At 38.4% G+C, this 21,039-nt stretch overlaps 1 protein-coding gene across 1 annotated transcript in view; it reads left to right on the forward strand.

The window, feature by feature from the left end:
- PKHD1L1 (PKHD1 like 1) overlaps positions 1 to 21,039 on the forward strand; it is a 153,967-nt gene that overhangs the window by 128,564 nt on the left and 4,364 nt on the right. The window contains exons 69-76 of the mRNA XM_030863107.2: positions 1,830 to 2,062; positions 2,255 to 2,422; positions 5,044 to 5,201; positions 7,786 to 7,921; positions 10,725 to 11,069; positions 17,547 to 17,698; positions 18,098 to 18,244; positions 18,583 to 18,736. Of these exons, the coding sequence (XP_030718967.2) occupies positions 1,830 to 2,062; positions 2,255 to 2,422; positions 5,044 to 5,201; positions 7,786 to 7,921; positions 10,725 to 11,069; positions 17,547 to 17,698; positions 18,098 to 18,244; positions 18,583 to 18,736 (1,493 nt within the window). The remainder of the gene's footprint in view (positions 1 to 1,829; positions 2,063 to 2,254; positions 2,423 to 5,043; positions 5,202 to 7,785; positions 7,922 to 10,724; positions 11,070 to 17,546; positions 17,699 to 18,097; positions 18,245 to 18,582; positions 18,737 to 21,039) is intronic.

Here is a 21,039-nt window from a genome sequence, read left to right on the forward strand (position 1 = left end):
TGCATCTCTTCAGAGAAATGCAGTGTTTCATAAATAGTTTGACTTCATCTGATCTTATTTTGATGACAACCCCATACCTCCTCATTTAATAATTGTTGAACTGCAGTGTTTTTTGGCTCAGTAGAGCTTCTCCCCACTAGAAAGCTGTTACCTCCTATTTAGTTATCATTGAATCTTTCAGATTTAATATATAATTTTAACATCTACGTCATGAAGAAAGTATTACATTTAAAAATATGTCTTTGAGTCCTGTGCTTTTATTGGGATACTGTTAGCACAATCCCAGATCTCTTTTACTGAGTAGCTCACCCAGTCCCCAGATGCTCTAAATGTTGGCCAATAATGACCTACATTTGCCTGCTTTTCCGGAAGATTGCTCTTAGCCAAACAGGAATAGCTGTGAGAGGCTAAAACTCTCCCTACCACTGCCTTCTTGTAGTCCACAAAAAATGACGAATTTATACAGGAGGACGGAAGGCCAGCCCCCTTGTCTCAAAGTGGAACAGCTCTGGGTGTAGTTCGTGATCAAGAGATTCTCCTGGGATCAGATTGAAGCTAGTCTATAGACCATAGTCATCTCCCTTTTCTTTCCCTTGCCCTATATGGCTTCTCTCCTTCCCTTTTCTCTCCTTCCCTTATTGAGGACTCCCTTAAAAACTCACTTGAACAAAAATCCACATCTCAGGCTCTGTTTCTTTGTAACCTGAAGTAAGACAGAGCCCTAAACCATAATGTAAGAGTGCCACTGGGCAGTCTATTCACAGACTTGCTCACAAAAACACTCTGCACACACTTGAACACAAAGAACACATGACCCACAGAAATATTTACTCAAATCATCTCCAAAACTAATACAGTAGAGTAAGGGATAAGTTATAGCTTCATGTCTTTCTTTGCAAAAATCTCAGATCTATTAGATAGTATTTTGCTGCTATAACTGTAGAATGAATTTCTGTTTCCCCATGGTGTATATCATATAGTGTAAGTATGCTGTATACTATATATAATATACAATGTATAGTACATTGCAAATTAAGCAGCCATTTTATTATTATAACCAGTTAACAGTCAACACTCCAGGTAGTTCAGAACGAAGGCAGAATACCATCTACGATTGAACTGCATGATGAGTTTAGAGTATTTCATCTCTTACAGTTCAGGTGTCTACAGAATTGTTATTAAAATATATAGCATAAAAATCATAATTTAAGTATATCTGTTTGTATATATATATAGGCAAAAGTCTACAAGAATATATACTAATCTGTAATTGGTGATGAGCCTAAGAGCTTATGATAGAAAGGCGAAGGGGACTGAACTTATATTAAGTATTTAGATTATTTTATAAAAAGCATATGATACATTTATAAATATTACAGACCCATTAAAAAAAGAGAAAGAAGGGAAAAATATAAAGACTTCCCTGCTAACACAAGGATTTTGTATGTCTGCACAACTGAGTAATTTACCTGCTCTTTGGGCAACGTTAGTATATTTTGAGCAATGCACAAATATGAAATCTATCATTTGACAAAGTATGGAATAGCAAAATGGAATTCTAATTTTATTTCCCACAGGTACAATTTGTCCTTTTGAAATGTTAATGGATTCATAATAGTAGACCAAATCAACACAATGGAAAATCAGGCCTCATTACAATGCTAATTACATATGCTACTTGGTCCCACTTTGAATCCTTTCTGAAATAAGATTCAATCAATTAATTTTTTTGATACTCTTATCAAATGCGCAAGTATATTCAAATGCTCTCTAGAGACAGGGAGGTATACCAAATCTAAGTATTCATGCATTTCACCTTTTCTTCACAGTAAGGTGAATCCATCTGATTGTGTAGACATGGTTTGTGATGCCAAAAGGAAATCTTTTCTTAGAGATATGGATGGCTCCTTTCTGGGGAAATCTGGTTCAGTGATACCTGAAGCAGAATATGAATGGAATGGAAATAGCCAATTTGGAATTGGAGACTATAGAATTCCTAATGTGATGCTCACATTCCCGAATGGAAGTAGAATTCCTGTCACTGAGAAAGCACCTTATAAAGGTTTGTTGGATCTGATTCTGTTAGTCCTCTGGTTCATGAAACAAAATACATCTTTTATTTTTAATGATTGATGTACTCAACTAATTTATATTTTCTACTTATTAATGTTATGTAACAAGCAAAAGATAGTATGTGGAAGCTTTTGTAAGGAGATTCTGTTTCATTTCAAAATGTGTATTCCTGTGTTTCTAGGAATCATTAGAGATTCAACCTGTAAGTACATTCCAGAATGGCAGAGCTATCGGTGCTTTGGGATGGAATATGCAATGATGGTTATTGAAAGCCTGGATTCCGACGCAGAAACTCGCAGACTCTCCCCAGTAGCTGTAGTGAGCAATGGTTATGTTGATCTCATTAATGGTAGGTATTCAATGTAAGCAAACTAGGGTTACTCAAGGCATTCACTATTTACTGCATTCATGGACGTGTCTCATAAATTATCTGTCACGTAAAACTAGTAAACATAGGGATTTCCTTGCCTTCTGTTTGTAAGATCTATGTGCAGGAGGGAGACTTGACTCTTCAGCAGTCCCCCACATTAGAAAGCCAGGACAATTACTCCAAATAGACCATTAGAAAAAGAAGAGGACATATGTATATGTATAACTGATTCACTTTGTTATAAAGCAGAAACTAACACACCATTGTAAAGCAATTATACTCCAATAAAGATGTTAAAAAAATAAAATAAAATGCATTAATATCAAAAAAAAGAAAAGAATAAGAAGAGGAGGAAAGTTATTCCTTGAGTAATCTTTATAGGTATGAAGGTGGCATAAATATATTTAAGAAAAAATTGATCCAAGAGTCTGCAAAAAAAAACAATTTTCTTTACATAAATTTAAAAAATGATAATATGATATTTGGAATACTTGAGAATGAATATTCTCAGCCTGCTTGTTTTTCATTCTCATGAATACTTGGAAGAATTAATCTTGAATCAGTGTGTTGTGGGGTTTTTTTGTTTGGTTGGCTTTGGTCTTTCTCATTCCTAATTCCTTTGACTGTCATGACTATCTTGTCAAGCTCCACAGTCTAGGTCTCTTCCATTCTGGTCCTTGGTGGCTGTAGCCCAAGGAGAGGCAATGGTCTCCATGAGTCTTGTCATCCAAGACTTTTTGAATAAATAGGTGAACTTCTAAAAGTTACTGAAAACAGAGGGCAGGGACTCATTGTCTATTCCTGAAGTGCCACTGGGGGCTCAAAGATTAGTCCCTAGTCAGGCTTAGAGTCTTTGAAGTGCTGAAGAGGCACATAACCTGGATCTGAAAGGTCTGTCCTGACGATGTCACAACATGTACTAAAATATTCTAAGATTCCCAAAATAGTCAATACCCTACAAGTTCATTTCTTTTTAACTCGTTGAAGAGAATAGAAGGAACTAAATCAGAAGTGTCTCAAAGTTACATGATTTTAAGTCACTCCCCACTTCTGCCCCAACATGCAGTCTGCCTGGTTTCTATGACCTATGATCAACCCAATTTCAAATGCTGCCTTTCAGATCTTATAAAGCAGAGACTGTGGGAAGAATGTTAGACCAGTCGGTGAATAATGAAGATGTTTTCGAATTGCTCTGTTTTATATGGTGGAGAAAGGTTTCGTTCTATTTTTTACATTTTCCTTTTCTGAAAGGCCATATGAGTTTTCCATTTACAATAGTGATATGACATTTCTCTTTTAAATAAATTTAAATTTTTAAGATGTCTCAATTTAATGAGAATGTAATTTAATGATAATGTAAACGATAGAAGCATGGCAAAAATTATGTAGGTGTTAGAAGGATTATTGAAGCTTGGGATGCACTATACTAGGTGGAAAGAAAAATTCCCAAGATAAAATTTGTACATACCACTCGAGTTTCCCTTTAAATTTTAGTACTCAATTTTATTTTTAAAATATGGCTTTTATCACTCTAAATTTTTCATTTTATACATAGAAATTTCTATTTTCAAAACCCACAATGAAGGTTTCTTCAAAAGTGGGATTTATATTTTGGATAATAAAGGATAGGTTATGCTCTACTTAAGCTTCAGAAGTTTATATTGGTTTAAAATTCAATCAAACTTCATTTATAAATATTGATAATAATTCCAAGCAAGCTAGGAAATTAAGCAAAGCTTATGAATAAATACATCAAGAAAATTCATCATTCCATGTCTCACTCACTGTTTTATACTTTAAAACTGAGTGAAATAGAGACGTTTTCTATAGCAGTCATGTTACATGTGTTCTGGAAATGTCTGGATTCAGGTGCAAAGCATCCACTTTCTTTTGGTTTTCTAGAAGGTTTAATGGAGTGTTATTTCTCAGATTGCTTCAGTTATTTAATGACGTTGACCCTCCAATAGTACCTATAATCACAGTCTTTAACAAAAATTTATTAATATAACAGTGGAGGAAGGTTAAAGGCAATAAAAAACCACAAAAGAGTTTGTTGAATTTACAAATTAATGAACAAATGAGTGAAGGACATAATTAATAAATCAGTGGTTCAGACATACAAATGTCCCTGTTTTCTGTGTACAGGCTTTATTTTTAACAAATTATCTCTGTTATAGCATAGTTCTCAGCAAAGAGTCTGAGAAAGTTGGTTCCCCACCCAAAGTCACATTTGTTAAACAGGAGAAAGCACCAAGCATTTTCTTCCTCTCCATGGGGCCTGGACTTAAATGATTATTAAAGTAGAGATACAAGTAAATCTATTTCCTTCAATGACCTTCCAGCACAAATCCTCAACATAGACCCTTCTGACCCTGGGCAGTCTAAAAGTAAGGATAGTAGAGAGGGAGTTGCTTCCCTGCCTTCCTTTTTAAGGCAAGGTTTGAGAAATAGCTTAGATCACTGAATGGATGGGTGGATGGATAATGGCTGTAAATGCTGAACTTGACCACTGCAATTTATTTTTAATACAATTACTCTTCTGGCTTTGCACTAATAATATTCATAGCACAGAACATGAACTTTCATTTGTTTGGATGTAGGCCCACAGGATCATGGCTGGTGTGCCGGGTACACATGCCAGAGAAGATTGTCCCTGTTTCATAGCATCGTGGCTCTGGGCAAATCTTATGAGGTCTACTTCACTGGCACTAGTCCCCAGAATCTTCGACTGATGTTACTTAATGTTGACCATGACAAGGTAAGGCAAGATAGAAATTATTTCTTAAGAGTAATTGGTTTCAGGTGCACAGGCAAGTGATTGATTCAGTTATACTAATACATGTATCTATCTGAAACTAACACAACATTGTTAACTACACTCCAATATAAAATAAAATTTTTTTAAATAAAAAAAATTATTGATAGCTATGTGAAAAAATAAAACATAAAAATTATCTGTTTCATTTATTGACTGTCAAGAAATGCACTTTGTCATTCAGTAATTCTATGAAGATTATTTCTGTTCAATTATTTGAAGTAATAAATTTTTTTAAATCTAAAAAAGAAAAAGAGTTATTGGTGTTATGTGCATATATTTCTATCTGCTAAGGACTTCATCTCCTTCCCTGTCCTCTGGAACATCGTCAGCCTTACAGCTCATTTTCAAGGACCAGTAGGGTACCATAAAAATACTGTGAGTCCAGACAGTTTTCATCAGCCTGAGAGCACATATGAATTCCAAACACCGCTCCCCATATGCACTTGTTTGTGCTTCTGCATTTGAGGGGTAACAGTGATTTCTGACTTGTGTGATTAGCAAGCACACCTGAACCTTTACATAAAAATAGCATGCATCTAAAACTGGTTACTCGGGATTATATTTTCATTCTTCCATGCTGCTATTATTATATATGTCAGAAATACACCTTTGGAATTTACTTCAGAGATCACAGCACATTATCTGAAGTATCTTCAATAATGTCAACTCTGCTATAAACGGAATTCAGCCGGGATGATTAACTTTATATACGCTATGTCAGTGGAAAAAGAGTATGAGGTCAAGTAGAAGTCTCATAATATAGATTTTCTTTTCTAAGAGTATGAGATTTGAAAGTCCCAGAGTAGAACGTGAAGAAAGGACACTGATAAGAGGAAGCAGAGAGAGGAGTAAGGAAAGGAGACACCTGAGAACGGCGATAGCAGTTCCATCCTCTCAGCTGCTCAAGATAAAACCTTGGAGTCAGTCTTTGTGTGTGTGTGTGTGGTACGCAGGCCTCCCACTGCTGTGGCCTCTCCCGTTGCGGAGCACAGGCTCCGGACACGCAGGCTCAGCGGCCGTGGCTCACGGGCCCAGCTGCTCCGCGCCATGTGGGATCTTCCCGGACCGGGGCACGAACCCGTGTCCCCTGCATCAGCAGGCGGACTCTCGACCACTGCGCCACCAGGGAAGCCCTGGAATCACTCTTGATTCCTCTCTTTCTCTCACATTCCTCATCTAGTCCATCTGCAAATCCTGTTGAGTCTTCCTTCAAAATAACCAGAATCACCATCACGTCCAGCACTACCATCTGGTTTGAGCCAACATTTACTCTTCCCTGGATTAAGGCAGTTGCTTCCCAACTCCTCCTCCTGCTCTGCCTTTGTTCCCTCTGCTGTCTGTTCTCACCTCATTAGCCACCGAGATACCTTCAAGACATAAGTCAGAGCACGCCATTCCTATGCCCCAAACCCTGCAATAATTTCCCTGTTGGCCTTTGCACAAGAGCCAGAGTCCTCACAATGGCCTACAAGGCACCCTGAGACTCTCCCCCAACCCTTAGCTCTCTGACTTCTTCTACTCCTCCAGCCATACTGGGCTCCTTGCTGTTCCTCAATATACCAGACATGCTATCACCGGGGCCTACGCTTCCAATGGTAGTCTGCCTGGAATATTCTACTCTGGGTGGCTGACTCCCCCACCTCGTCAACTCCCATTCTCCTCCGTAGGCCTACCCTGACCACCCCTCCCTGCCTGGCTCACCCAATTACTCAGACTCTGATCTACCTTTTCTTTTTTTCCATAGCACTTATCACCTTCTAACATGCTTCATACTTTAATTTTTATTTTTTCTTTTATTTATTGTCTCTCCTTATTCTAGAATGTAAGCTCAAATAGGGCAGAGACTTTTGAGAGTTCCTAAAATAGTGAATGAAAGAGAATATTTTTAATTTTAAAAATAAAAATGGTAACTCTGAAGTAACGTGACTGTTAATATTCTGAGCCTCTGCAAACAATCTCAAAAGAAGATTCCAAAACTACCTGTAGCTTATTAGATTCCTTATAAATTCCTCCCCACCTTTGCAAAAGCTAAGTCTCCTCACTTTATGATTATACCTGATAGCATGAAATGTGGGGAATGAACATGAAAAATGACCAAAATTTAATGAGGATAGTTTTTTGACTGACTTTTTTTTAGTCTTATTACCAAAATCAGAGATAAGCATTTTTTTCAACATTAAGTGCCTAATTGTGTGTGGTTGCATTGTACAGAGCACTGCTAACTCTCCTGTTTCCCCTGCCCCTAGAGTTGAAAGCCTGTATTGAACATTATCTTTTAAAGGAACCCTCTCTTTAATTTAGAGATTGTCCTCTAATATTTTTTTCTTACATTACATTCTTTTCTATGAATGGTTGAATGTAAATCTGTTTAAAATTTTTAACTCAATATGTATCCTGAATCCATAAAAGTTAGTTTTAATATTCTCCAGAAGGCATGTATAAAGGATATTTTTTAAGTGCTAAATTCTAAATACTCTGTTTCATTGTTCTCTTAAGATGCAAAAATGTTGTTTATTTTTAACAGGCTGTTCTGGTGGGAATTTTTTTCCCCACACGTCAACGTTTGGATGTCTATGTGAACAATTCATTGGTCTGCCCCCAGAATACAGTATGGAACTCCCAAAAGAAACACTGTGAACTTAATCGACATGTGTATACAGGTATTTCCTCAGAAAAATACAGCATACCTTGTATATGTATACTTAATTATGCATAACATTCTTTATAATGTTTCATTATAATATTTTTAGTTCCTTAGCCCTTGACAAATATAAGAGAAAATAAATTTTTACCCGTGGTCCACCAAACACTAAAATGTGTTCATTTATAACATGTGTGTCCTGAAAGATCACTCCAGATGGAATTCTTACCTATCTGCACACATGCAGATAGAAGTTTGTGCGTGTGACGGATATTCCTTTGCCTCCTGAGAACATTTACATTCTGCACATTTAGTTCACTTATCCCTGCGTACAGGAGAGATTTTTTTGCTTAAAATTTTCACCCTATCTCTGCTTTACTTCTGTTTCATAGAGGTCAGAACCTAAGTTCATTGGCAGTCACCAGAAGTATTGCCAAGAAAGCTAGCATAACCTTAGTTGAGCCCCATGAGGTAAATATTATGACGTAAACTCTGGATTTAAAGGAAATATATGGAAGAAGCTAACTTACCCATTTACCAGTGTTGCGAGACCAGGATTTATCTCTATTCATTGAATTTTTTTATTAAACAGGTACTAATAAGGCCAATCCATTCCTTTCCACATGTGCTACTTATCATCATTTTTTAGCTGTGCCCCATAATCCTGGCTAACGATTACATAAATGTGTGCTGTAGATCATAATATAAGCTTGACGGGAGAGTGTGAATGGATACCCATATTCATTACCATCTGTGAAGCAAGTCCTACTTCTACTAATAATATGAACATCTGATATTTCCAGAGACATTACTATGTGTCAGGCACTGTTCTAAGTGCTTTGTATATAATAACTAACGGTTACTATATCCTAATAACACTTTGAGGTAGGCGCAGATGAGTAAACTGAGACACAAGGGAGTGAAGTAGTTTGCCAAGCTTTGTCTTAGCTTGGGCTGCCATAACAAAATGCCGTAAACTAGATGGCTTAAAAACAAATTTCTTTTCTCATGGTTCTGGAGGCTGCTAGTACAAGATCAGGGTACCAGTATGGTCTGGTTCCAGTGAGAGCACCCCTCCTGACTTGCAGGTGGCTGCCTTCTCACTGTGTTCTCAGGTGGCAGAGATAGAAAGTGAGGGAGAGAGAGAGAGAGAGTGCTCTGGTGTCTCTTCTTATAAGGGCATTTATTCATCATGAAGTCCCCTCCCCACCCTCATGACTTCATCTAAACCTAATTATTTCGCCAAGGCCCCCATCTCCAAATACTGTGACATTGGGGGTTATGGCTATAGCACATGAATTTTGGGGGGGCACAGTTCAGTCCAGAGCAGTATCGAAGGTGGTAGGGGCAGAGCAAGGTACCGATCACAGAGAGTCTAGCTCTAGAACCCACGCACTTAGCTATTATGCTACATTGCCTCTTTAGAAGCTAAGAGAGTGTGTTATTTTTACTTACAAATGATTGCACGTATTTACAGCTTAATTTTCATAAATTTTAACTCTTTTTTTTAAAACGGTGCTTTTGGTACAAAGTACTCTATCGTTCAAGTCAAGAAAATAAAAATTATCTCAACAGGCAGAATTTAATACAAGGAACTGGTTACACAAGTCTGCAAAACAACACCACCACTGCCCTTTTAGAATTATTTTTTTCTGAAATAGCATTGCTTTTAGATAAACATTTTTCTTTGATACTTGGAATGGAAAATAATATCCCTGTATTATGAATCTATACCTATCTTTTTAGATTACCCAAAATGTTTATTATTATCTATATCTCTGATTCCTTCCATTACTGTGAAGACATGAGAAAGTTAGCTTGGATAAGTGGTGTATGCACCTGTAACAGTAGCTTGAGAGCAGCTTCAATTTATAATACAAAAACACATTTTTCAGATTCACAGAATGTTTAAGCCAAATTGCATCTAGAACTTATACTAGAAGATATTTTTTAAAATGTAGTAATAATGAAATGGCTTCTTAATGCCATTGCCATGAATATCTATTACATTAATAAGAAATTACCTCTTTTTTCTAAGATTCTAATTTCTTTTTCTTAGTAAGCCTCACCATGAAATGTGGTAAGAAGCTACATGTCACATTCCAGTCTTACTATACTGTCAGACTTTGGGCCCAATATGTGTTTGTGGATTTATTATTTCTTGGATGTTGTTTATACTCTGCCCTGAAATCAGTAATATTTATTCATTACATACATATATATGTATATATAATCTCAATCACTTTTACAAAATTCAGTGCCCTAGTAGAATTTGTTTTGTGTTGACCGTTTTCAGGCTGAAATGTAAACTTCTTTTATTGATGTAAAAGCCTTCTGAGATGTTTTAGTATATACTTCATTTGTATTACATACTTTTGTCCTTAGTAAAAATAGAAGCACTGAATCATTTTTCCTTAAGAGATAGCACTGCATAAACTAGATGGCTGTTAAACTTACATTTTTAAATTACCAAATGCCTTTGGTCAAGGCTTTAAAATTCTGAAAATATAAATAGTGTTACAACATAGGCTCCTGGTTCATAATTAGATTTTATTTCTCATTTGTACGTGTCTATAGCTAATTGTTTTTTAAAATAAATTTCATGTATAATTATTAATGGTATTATTTTTTAAATTGACTTTAATTTTGCATGTCAGTTCTATAAGTGTTTTTGTTTTTAATATGCACATTTTCCTATGAAAGAATGATAATGTTGAACTTTTTTGAAATTTCCTAGATTTAAACAAATATTAAATACTGCATGGTAATTATGATAATGTAAATAAATTTAACTGTGCTATTTTGGCTTTTTTCGTTCATAGAGCAATTCCTTCCTAACCTGAATTCCACTGTCCTTGGTGAAAACTACTTTGACAGAATGTACCAGATGCTTTACCTTTTGGTTAAAGGAACTATACCTGTTGAAATCCACACCACCTCAGTCATATATGTCTCTTTCCAATTACCTGCTGTAACAGAAGATGACTTTTACAGTTCTCATAATCTGGTTAGAAATCTTGCCTTGTTCCTAAAGATATCAAGTGACAAAATCCGTGTCAGCAAAGTAATACGAGGGGAGAGTCTGCGAAGGAAGAGATCCACGGGACTCACAGTTGAACTGGAGATTGGAGATTCTCCCCCTCAGTTCATAACCAGTGACACTACAGGTATGAAAAGTAGACATTTGAGACAGAGTAATGTAATTCAAAACCACATCCATAAATAACCCTATCAAGGCTTGGTAAACCGGGCCTCAGGAAATCCCACCAACCCCACATCCTGAACCCTATAAGGGCCTAGAGACCCTTCTCCCTGCTCTACTCCCAAACTATTTTTAATTATGAAGGAACTTCAACCTCTGTTTTGTTATTGTAGCAGTTAATTACTTCAAAAGAAGGATTTGACCTAACATAAAAGATCCTAGAGGTGACCTAAGGAAGTGACCTTATAGCTGAGAGATTAAGGGTGAAAGGAGCTGGTCAGTGAAAAGTGGGAGGTGAGAGGCTGGAGGCTGAGGAAGTAGTTGGTGAGTTTGGTACATTTGAAGAACTGGAATGGACCCAATATGTCTGCAGCAAAGGCATCAGGAAGGACAAGCTGCCAGAGACAAGGCTGAGAAGGAGGCAGATGCTAGGTTGTGGGAAACCACAAGAAGTTCTCCCCTTTGTAAGCGAAGAGAAGGACAGTGGATGTTTTCCTAAGGGACATAATAGACGATTCTGAGAGGTCGAGTGGTGGGTTAGATTTCCAGAGTAAAGTCACATATTTATACTAACAAGTGCAAATGTACCAGAATATGTTGTCTTTAATTTCTATGATTGACCTAATCAGCCTTACCAGCCATCACCCCTTTCTCTGTCCCTCACTCCTCATACCCTATTTCCTTTTTTAAAAAAATTATTTACTTATTTATTTTTGGCTGCATTGGGTCTTCGTTGCTGCGCGTGGGCTTTCTCTAGTTGTGACGAGCAGGGGCTACTCTTCGTTGCAGTTTGCGGGCTTCTCATTGAGGTGGCTTTTCTTGTTGCAGAGCACAGGCTCTAGGTGCATGGGCTTCAGTAGTTGTGGCATGTGGGCTCAGTAGTTGTGGCTCACAGGCTCTAGAGCACAGGCTCAGTATTTGTGGTGCACAGGCTTAGTTCCTCCACGGCATGTGGGATCTTCCCAGATCAGGAATCGAACCTGTGTCCCCTGCATTGGCAGGCGGATTCTTAACCACTGCACCACCTGGGAAGTCCCTCATACCCTATTTTCTAGGTATCAGAGATAAAAATAAGCTCAGCTATCCCATCAGAGGAAATTTTGTTGGCTTAAATTATGATTTCCTTAAGGTGACTCAGTTTGGTTGGGCATTTGGGTAAATGTTCAACCCTTCAGATTTTCTTCCTCTCCATCTGTTCAAGTTGGTATCTGAATACCAAGGGGCTTTCCTGACCTCAGGCCCTCTTGTTGCCCTCTTGTCTTCATAGTCTTTGCGACAACATAGGTGGTCTTCTCTGCTCTGTATCAGCCTCTCTTGTGGTGCAACTGAACTTTTCTGGCCTCTTGACATGGAATTGCATCCCCAGCTGCTAATTCCCAACTGTACCGTTGTCTCTAGTGGTCAAGCACAAGTACTCTCACCTAGGCATACCCCTCTCCAAGAAGACGAGATCTGGGTCTCTGTCAGAGGAATATTACCATCCAGCTAATGAAGCTTAAGATAAAAGACCCTTTACTTGTACAAGTCCTGGGAGGGGCTTTAACTTTCAAGGCCCTGGGAGAAGGGTCCACTTAATAATGTGGTCAAATAATTGACTATTACTATAAAAGTTGCACAAATAAGACTTGTTCATAAAGAGAGCCTCCACACTGTATAAATTTCAGACTCAGAAAATCCTGATCTACCCTATTCCTGTCCAGCATCTTTTTCATTAAACTCCCAGGCTCTCTTATGTGTAAACTTAGGTACTGGGTGAAGTTCTCATCTTCTGCCACTGGGGGTCATCACTCATTTCTCCAGGAGGTTTGCTTCTGAGCTTTAACCCCATGCATCTGCCACATTGCTGTTCTGGAATTCTACCAGTTAGGCAGGCAGTAGGTTCTTCCCTTGTGGCGATAAACCTGTGAAAAGTCTTGCGTGAATGGAATGAGGTGCTCATCAACTCTCTTTGTTGAAGGAAACAGGAAGCATAGGCTTGTGCTGCAACCAGATCTTACAGTGATGTTCTCTGCCCAGTCACAGGTTACTTTCCTTCGTCAAACTTGTATTTCCTTGTAGCTACAGAATCAGGGCTTTGGGCTCAACATAGTCTGTTAATTTAGTCTATGAGTTGTAGCAGGTCCATGCCATATATATAGATTGCGCACTGACCCTTAGAAATCCCTGGTAAACTCTTATTCAAACATAGTTTTGGAAGTTTTAGCCACAGCAATCAGAGAAGAAAAAGAAATAAAAAGAATACAAATCGGAAAAGAAGAAGTAAAGCTGTCACTGTTTGCAGATGACATGATACTATACATAGAGAATCCTAAAGATGCCACCAGAAAAATACTAGAACTAATCAATGAATTTGGTAAAGTAGAAGGATACAAAATTAATGCACAGAAATCTCTGGCATTCTTATACACTAATGATGAAAAATCTGAAAGTGAAATCAAGAAAATACTCCCATTTACAATTGCAACAAAAAGAATAAAATATCTAGGAATAAACCTACCTAAGGAGACAAAAGAACTGTATGCAGAAAATTATAAGACTCTGATGAAAGAAATTAAAGATGATATAAATAGATGGAGAGATATAGCATGTTCTTGGATTGGAAGAATCAACATTGTGAAAATGACTCTACTACCCAAAGCAATCTACAGATTCAATGCAATCCCTATCAAACTACCATTGGCATTTTTCACAGAACTAGAACAAAAAATTTCACAATTTGTATGGAAACACAAAAGACCCTAAATAGCCAAAGCAATCTTTTTTTTTTTGCGGTACGCGGGCCTCTCACTGTTGTGGCCTCTCCCGTTGCGGAGCACAGGCTCCGGACGCACAGGCTCAGTGGCCATAGCTCACGGGCCCAGCCGCTCCGCGGCATGTGGGATCTTCCTGGACCGGGCCACGAACCCGTGTCCCCTGCATCGGCAGGTGGACTCTCAAGCACTGTGCCACCAGGGAAGCCCCCAAAGCGATCTTGAGAACGAAAAATGGAGCTGGAGGAGTCAGGCTCCCTGACTTCAGACTATACTACAAAGCTACAGTAATCAAGACAGTATGGTACTGACACAAAAACAGAAATATAGATCAATGGAACAAGATAGAAAGCCCAGAGATAAACCCACGCACATATGGTCACCTTATCTTTGATAAAGGAGGCAGGAATGTACAGTGGAGAAAGGACAGCCTTTTCAATAAGTGGTGCTGGGAAAACTGGACAGGTACATGTAAAAGTATGAAATTAGAACACTCCCTAACACCATACACAAAAATAAACTCAAAATGGATTAAAGACCTGAATGTAAGGCCAGACACTATCAAACTCTTAGAGGAAAACGTAGGCAGAACACTCTATGACATAAATCACAGCAAGATCCTTTTTGACCCACATCCTAGAGAAATGGAAATAAAAACAAAAGTAAACAAATGGGACCTAATGAAACTTCAAAGTTTTTGCACAGCGAAGGAAACCATAAACAAGACCAAAAGACAACCCTCAGTATGAGAGAAAATATTTGCAAATGAAGGAACTGACAAAAGATTAATCTCCAAAATTTACAAGCAGCTCATGCAGCTTAATAACAAAAAAACAAACAACCCAATCCAAAAATGGGCAGAAGACCTAAATAGACATTTCTCCAAAGAAGATATACAGATTGCCAACAAACACATGAAAGAATGCTCAACATCATTAATCATTAGAGAAATGCAAATCAAAACTACAATGAGATATCATCTCACACCAGTCAGAATGGCCATCATCAAAAAATCTAGAAACAATAAATGCTGGAGAGGGTGTGGAGAAAAGGGAACACTCTTGCACTGTTGGTGGGAATGTAAATTGATACAGCCACTATGGAGAACAGTATGGAGGTTCCTTAAAAACCTACAAATAGAACAACCATATGACCCAGCAATCCCACTACTGGGCATATACCCTGAGAAAACCATAATTCAAAGAGTCATGTACCAAAATGTTCATTGCAGCTCTATGTACAATAGCCAGGACATGGAAGCAACCTAAGTGTCCATCAACAGATGAATGGATAAAGAAGTTGTGGCACATATATACAATGGAATATTACTCAGCCATAAAAAGAAGCGAAAGTGAGTTATTTGTAGTGAGGTGGATGGACCTAGAATCTGTCATACAGAGTGAAGTTAAGTCAGAAAGAGAAAAACAAATACCGTATGCTAACACATATATATGGAATCTAAGAAAAAAAAAATGTCATGAAGAACCTAGGGGTAAGATGGGAATAAAGACACAGACCTACTAGAGCATGGACTTGAGGATATGGGGAGGGGGAAGGGTGAGCTGTGACAAAGTGAGAGAGTGGCATGGACATATATACACTACCAAACGTAAAATAGATGGCTAGTGGGAAGCAGCCGCATGGCACAGGGAGATCGGCTCGGTGCTTTGTGACCGCCTGGAGGGGTGGGATAGGGAGGGTGGGAGGGAGGGAGACGCAAGAGGGAAGAGATATGGGAACATGTGTATATGTACCACTGATTCACTTTGTTATAAAGCAGAAACTAACACACCATTGTAAAGCAATTATACCCCAATAAAGATGTTAAAAAAAAAAAAAAAAAGAAATCCCTGGTAAGCCCTTACATGTATTGGAGTCCAGTATTTACCACACTAGCCACTCAGATGTCCAAAGAAACTGTGATTTATTTCCTATATGTGATCTAAACTGCTTCACACACAACTTCTCCCACTCTCTACTCCCTTAAAGCAGTTTTTTCTTGTTAGATTTGTCCAGATATAGGCATAATACAGTCTAAGAACATGGAAATAGGGGCAGGAGGAAGGACAGATCAATGGCCTGTTTCCCAGACTTAGATTGAGGTAGGGTTTGAGGTCTTGAGGAGAGGCCTACAACCTGGCAAGGGGTGACATCACAGCAAAGTATTGGGAAGCGGCAAGAAAGATGTGCATGTATTCATAGTAATACTCCTAACTCCCCACAGCCTTCACATAGTGTCAGGAGATCCAGAAGTTCCCAGATGTCCTAGAAAGCAGTTACTTAAGTACTGAGGGGACCTCTGGTTAAAGAGTCATGTCAGGAATAAGAGCTCTTCAAGTTAAGGTCTTTGGTTTCTACAAGGCAGTCGGCAGAAATGGATGCCTTCACACATCCAATGGTCAGAGAGAACCTGTTAGTGCAGCCTGGTCAGACTGGCCACCCTGCACCGAAAACCAGTGAGGAGAGGTGGCAGTAGTAGTGTATGGACGTGAAGCTCCTTTGTACTGCTGCTACGTGAGCCCGCCTACCTGGGAAGCCATCTTGCAGGAGGAGAGTGTGTGGAGGGAGTGGCGGGGGGAGCCCGCTAGACTGCCATTTACCCCAAAGAGTCTGAATCAACCGAAGAGACCTTTCCAAGGGACAGGGACTGAAATTCCCCAAGGGTGTGATTTTCAAAGTGTCACGTGAAACCTGCTGCCCAAGAGCGTTGCCTCCTTCTTCCCGAGCGCACTAAGCTTCAGGGCTTAGCCTTCATGGAAGAAACTCAATGATTGAAGTCCGTAAGGCATGACTCTGGATGTAGAAGGTGCTAGAATCGTAGGAACAGTACACCAAAACATCCTGGCTGCGGTTTCTTAAACCATCACTCTGACTACACTGTATGGAACGGAGTGCAAGAGGGAGAGAATGGATACAAGAAAGCCAGTTTAAAAGCTGTTTTAGTATCTCTGCTGCTGATGGGTTAACTAGGATTTGCGCAGTGGAGGCAGATTTAGAAATTGAGAACTGATTAAATGGTGTGCGAGAGAGGTGAAGTAGAAGAAGGGTTCAAGCAAGAGTTCCAGGCTTCTGACAAAAGGAGTACAGCGTGTAGAGGTGTCCCTTCATAACATAAGGAGTGTTAGGGGGGCAGTAGGTTTAAGAGGAACTGCCAAGCTAGAAAAAGGGAACAGAAACTACCTACCATGTTAGAATTAACCTTGAAAATTGTCAATGTCCAGAGCAAATAACAATTTTTTGTTAGTAATTTAATGCTAACGTTAGCAACTGATTAATTCATACTATAAATTCGATGATGTTAATTATCCTTCCATTCCACAATTAACATTCTATTTTTAAAAAGTGATATGCGATGATAGACATACATGATAGTACTTCACTTCTAAACAAAAGATGACATAGGAAGGTAGTTTTCTCAGCATGCTCTCACTCATTTTTCTTGAATTTATTTTATCTACCTTTGTTTTTTCTTTAATTCCAGCTTAAGAAACATATTCTACTGAGTTTTTTATTTTCCTGACCTCCTTAGTATGACTTAGGCATGTTTAGCTCATGTACAGTTAGAGAGCTGTAAAATTCTATAATTTGGATGGAGCAAGCAGCACAAACAAAAACGAAAGTGAGGTATTCTCACATGCTCCCACTATTCCATATTCTTATAATCCTCATGTCATAACACTGTTTCCTCATAGGTCACATGCTGTTATCCGAACTCCAAGAAACTGCTGCTTCTCTTGGACAAGCTGTAATTTTAGGAAAAACCAGTAGTATCCTTGGATTTAATATCTCTTCCATGTCTATTACCAGTCCTATCCCCAGCCCAAGTGATTCTGGCTGGATTAAGGTAAGAAAATGTGACTAGAAAAATGCATTTTAGCTATTTAAAACGTTGCTTATTTCTTATTTTAACTATTTTTCTATTTCAATACAATAATTTAGAGGGCATGTCTTTCTAATTTATTGTTGATTTTTTTTTTACAGTATTACTAAAATGATAAAGTAGTTGAAAAAGGAGCATATCTTCTAAAAATTATGTATTGGTATAAAATGTGCTTTGCTTTGACTATTTACAACAATGCTTCATAAGTTTGCTCTAGAGGAAATATTATAATAATATTGACTTAATGTATTAAACATACTTTTAAATAAACAATGATATAACATTTAGCCTGGCTAAGAGGAGTTTGCTACTGAATGTAGTTTATCATATGAAAACCACTTCATCACTCATGACCATTTACAGGTGGCTGCCCAACCGGTTGAAAGGTTTGCATTTCCTGTTCATCATGTGGCCTTTTTGTCCTCGCTGTCAGTGATCACTCAGCCGGTGGCAACACAGCTGGGACAGCCATTTTCTCAGCAACCTTCCGTAAAGGCAGTAGATTCTGATGTAAGTTATAACTCAAAGATTTATTTAAGTGGAAGAATTAAGCTATAAATTCTGGAGGGTGAACCGACTTCACTAATCCTGGTAGACTGGCAACCTAAGGATTGCACTGCGTTTTCCAACTTGGACTAATATCTATGACTATCACCTTTTACTGTTTTAAAAATGTTTCTTTTCAGTGAACTTGCTCCACTGCCCAAACTCTTTGTGCAGGAAAAGGAGCTTCTATAGATCTAAAATTTGAAATGAGGCATTAAAAAAAATAAAGTTCCAAATATCTTTCTTAAAAAAAGCATGGGAACAGGACAATTGTTATAATTCTCTACTATTGTTTTCTTTAGGGTAATTGTGTATCAGTTGGGATTACTTCACTGACTTTGAAGGCCGTACTAAAGGACTCCAGTAATAACCAAATCAGTGGTCTTAGTGGAAACACAACAATTCCATTTAGCAGCTGTTGGGCCAACTACACAGATCTTACTCTTCTTAGAACAGGTGAGTGTACTATTTTGGTTCCTCACATATATACCCAACTTTGGGACAATTATAATTTGCTTTTAATGAGCAAAGCAGTCTATACTACACTGGTCAATAAATTATAGAAATCAAAATGTCTGGCTTACAAAAATACATTTAATATGCAAAACAAAGTGAAAAATAAAATAAGCAATTAAGGGAATTAAAACAGGTAACTTGGGCTTCCCTGGTGGTGCAATGGTTAAGAATCCGCCTGCCAATGCAGGGGACACGGGTTCGAGCCCTGGTCCGGGAAGATCCCACATGCCGCGGAGCAGCTAAGCCCGTGTGCCACAGCTACTGAGCCTGTGCTCTAGAGCCCGCGAGCCACAACTACTGAGCCTATGTGCCACAACTACTGAAGCCCGCGTGCCTAGAGCCCGTGCTCTGCAACAAGAGAAGCCACCGCAATGAGAAGCCCACACACCACAACGAACAGTAGCCCCTGCTTGCTGCAACTAGAGAAAGCCCGTGCGCAGCAACAAAGACCCACCACAGCCAAAGATAAATAAATAAAATAAAATAAACAGGTAACTTGAGGATGTACATCAAAATTATATCATGATTCGTATTTTCTTCTTTATCCACGTGTGTACTTTTCTAAATTTTCTCACTATGTGTGTATTACATTTATAATAAGAAAACTTAATATGTAGATTTTTCAAATTCAAGAAAAGAAAGGATAATATAGTGTCATATAATTTTAATGGCCCATGCAGGAGTTCAGAGTTGGGCTGGAAGGTGGGTTCTAGTCTTTCTGAAAGCCAATGCAAAGGAGAAAACATGAGCATTACCATGATTCACAGTCCTCTGCAGATAGACCAGTTGCTGTGGAGAATCACAACTTGCTCTGAGGTCAGAGCAGATGTCTCCTATGAGTTCTCATGAAGTATACTCATGATATCGCCAACACGTAAATACATGATATCTTCAACAGTAAATACAGTCATAACTTCCACAGTGAGGTTTCTTATATTATCTTCATGTGGATTGATGGCATAACTCCAACTGGTAAAAGCCTTTCTACCAAGGCAAAAATATGTCCACAAAACAGGTCTCTACTGATGATAGATTATTCAGTATCGAAAAGAATGAAATACACCATGAGAGAAAACAGCCTTATGATGATGCTTACCCATGGAAGGCAGAAAAAGCAGGTCATCAAGGACAACACAGAGCCACTGGATCAACCTCCTCTGAAGTTCAAACAGTCCCCAGATTTAACAAATTTGACCTCATCATTAAATAGCTACAAACTGAAAAAAAAAGAGAAGAATGAAATAGACTCCTTGTACTGGAGACAGGCCTCCATTAATCTGTTTACCTCAACCTTTATAGGCCCTAACTCCTGCAGAAGTTTTATGGTGGTCCTCACTCTTCTAACCACTGTTATTTCAAACACACACACACTACAGGTCAGAATAAAAGCCAAAGTAAAGAGTAAGAGAAGTTAAAGAATATCTAACAATAATCTGGGGTTTTTTTTCCCATAAGAACTAAATATCAAAAGCCAAAATCATTCCAAAAGAATTTTTTTCTTATTTGTTGTTTCCTCGTGCTTTGATGATGCCCTACACCAGAAAAGTTTGATCTGCCTACTGGGCAACAATATCTCAACCTAGAGTTTGATGGGAATCCAGTGGCAATGAGTTCAACATTGTGCTCTGGGACAAGTACCTGAAGTGTCCAGTAAGCCTGGTGACTAAGGACAGAGCCTAATTCGTTAACAGTCAGCCTAAATGGCGGTAGGACTGGGAGCCTTTTATGGGAAATGAGGAACTTGACAAGAACCCTGCCTGAGAGAAGGTTACCCACCTCCCCAGGAAGGTGGACTCAAGAGGTGCGCAGTGACAAAGACCCAACCTGAGGATCAAGGTCTCCAAACTACCACTTCCAAAGGCAATGTTCCACAGTAACGAGGGTCACTGGAGTGCTGAAGCAGTAATGTAGGTTTTGACGTTTTTATGATAACAAAATAGTGCTCTCCTTTTATCCAGTATATTTTCTTTAAGAGTTCAAAGCTTCCCTTGGAGTGTCTATCTTATTTGCTATGGAGAACAGTCATTGTTTCTAATTCCCTTCCTTCCTTCCTGCCTTCCTTCCTTCCTTATTTCTTGCTTTCTGTCTTGCTTTTTTTCCATCAAGTGTAGGGTTTCAGTTCTCTGGTTGTGTATAGTAAGGAAGGTCAAATATAGTCATCTCTTTATTATTTTTAAATCAATTAGCCGGTTTTTAGATTAACTGTAAAACTGCAGTAACAACAAAGCAAATGAATAAAGCGT

This window comes from Globicephala melas, chromosome 17 (assembly GCF_963455315.2).
Source record: "Globicephala melas chromosome 17, mGloMel1.2, whole genome shotgun sequence".
Classification (NCBI taxonomy): Eukaryota; Metazoa; Chordata; class Mammalia; order Artiodactyla; family Delphinidae; genus Globicephala; species Globicephala melas.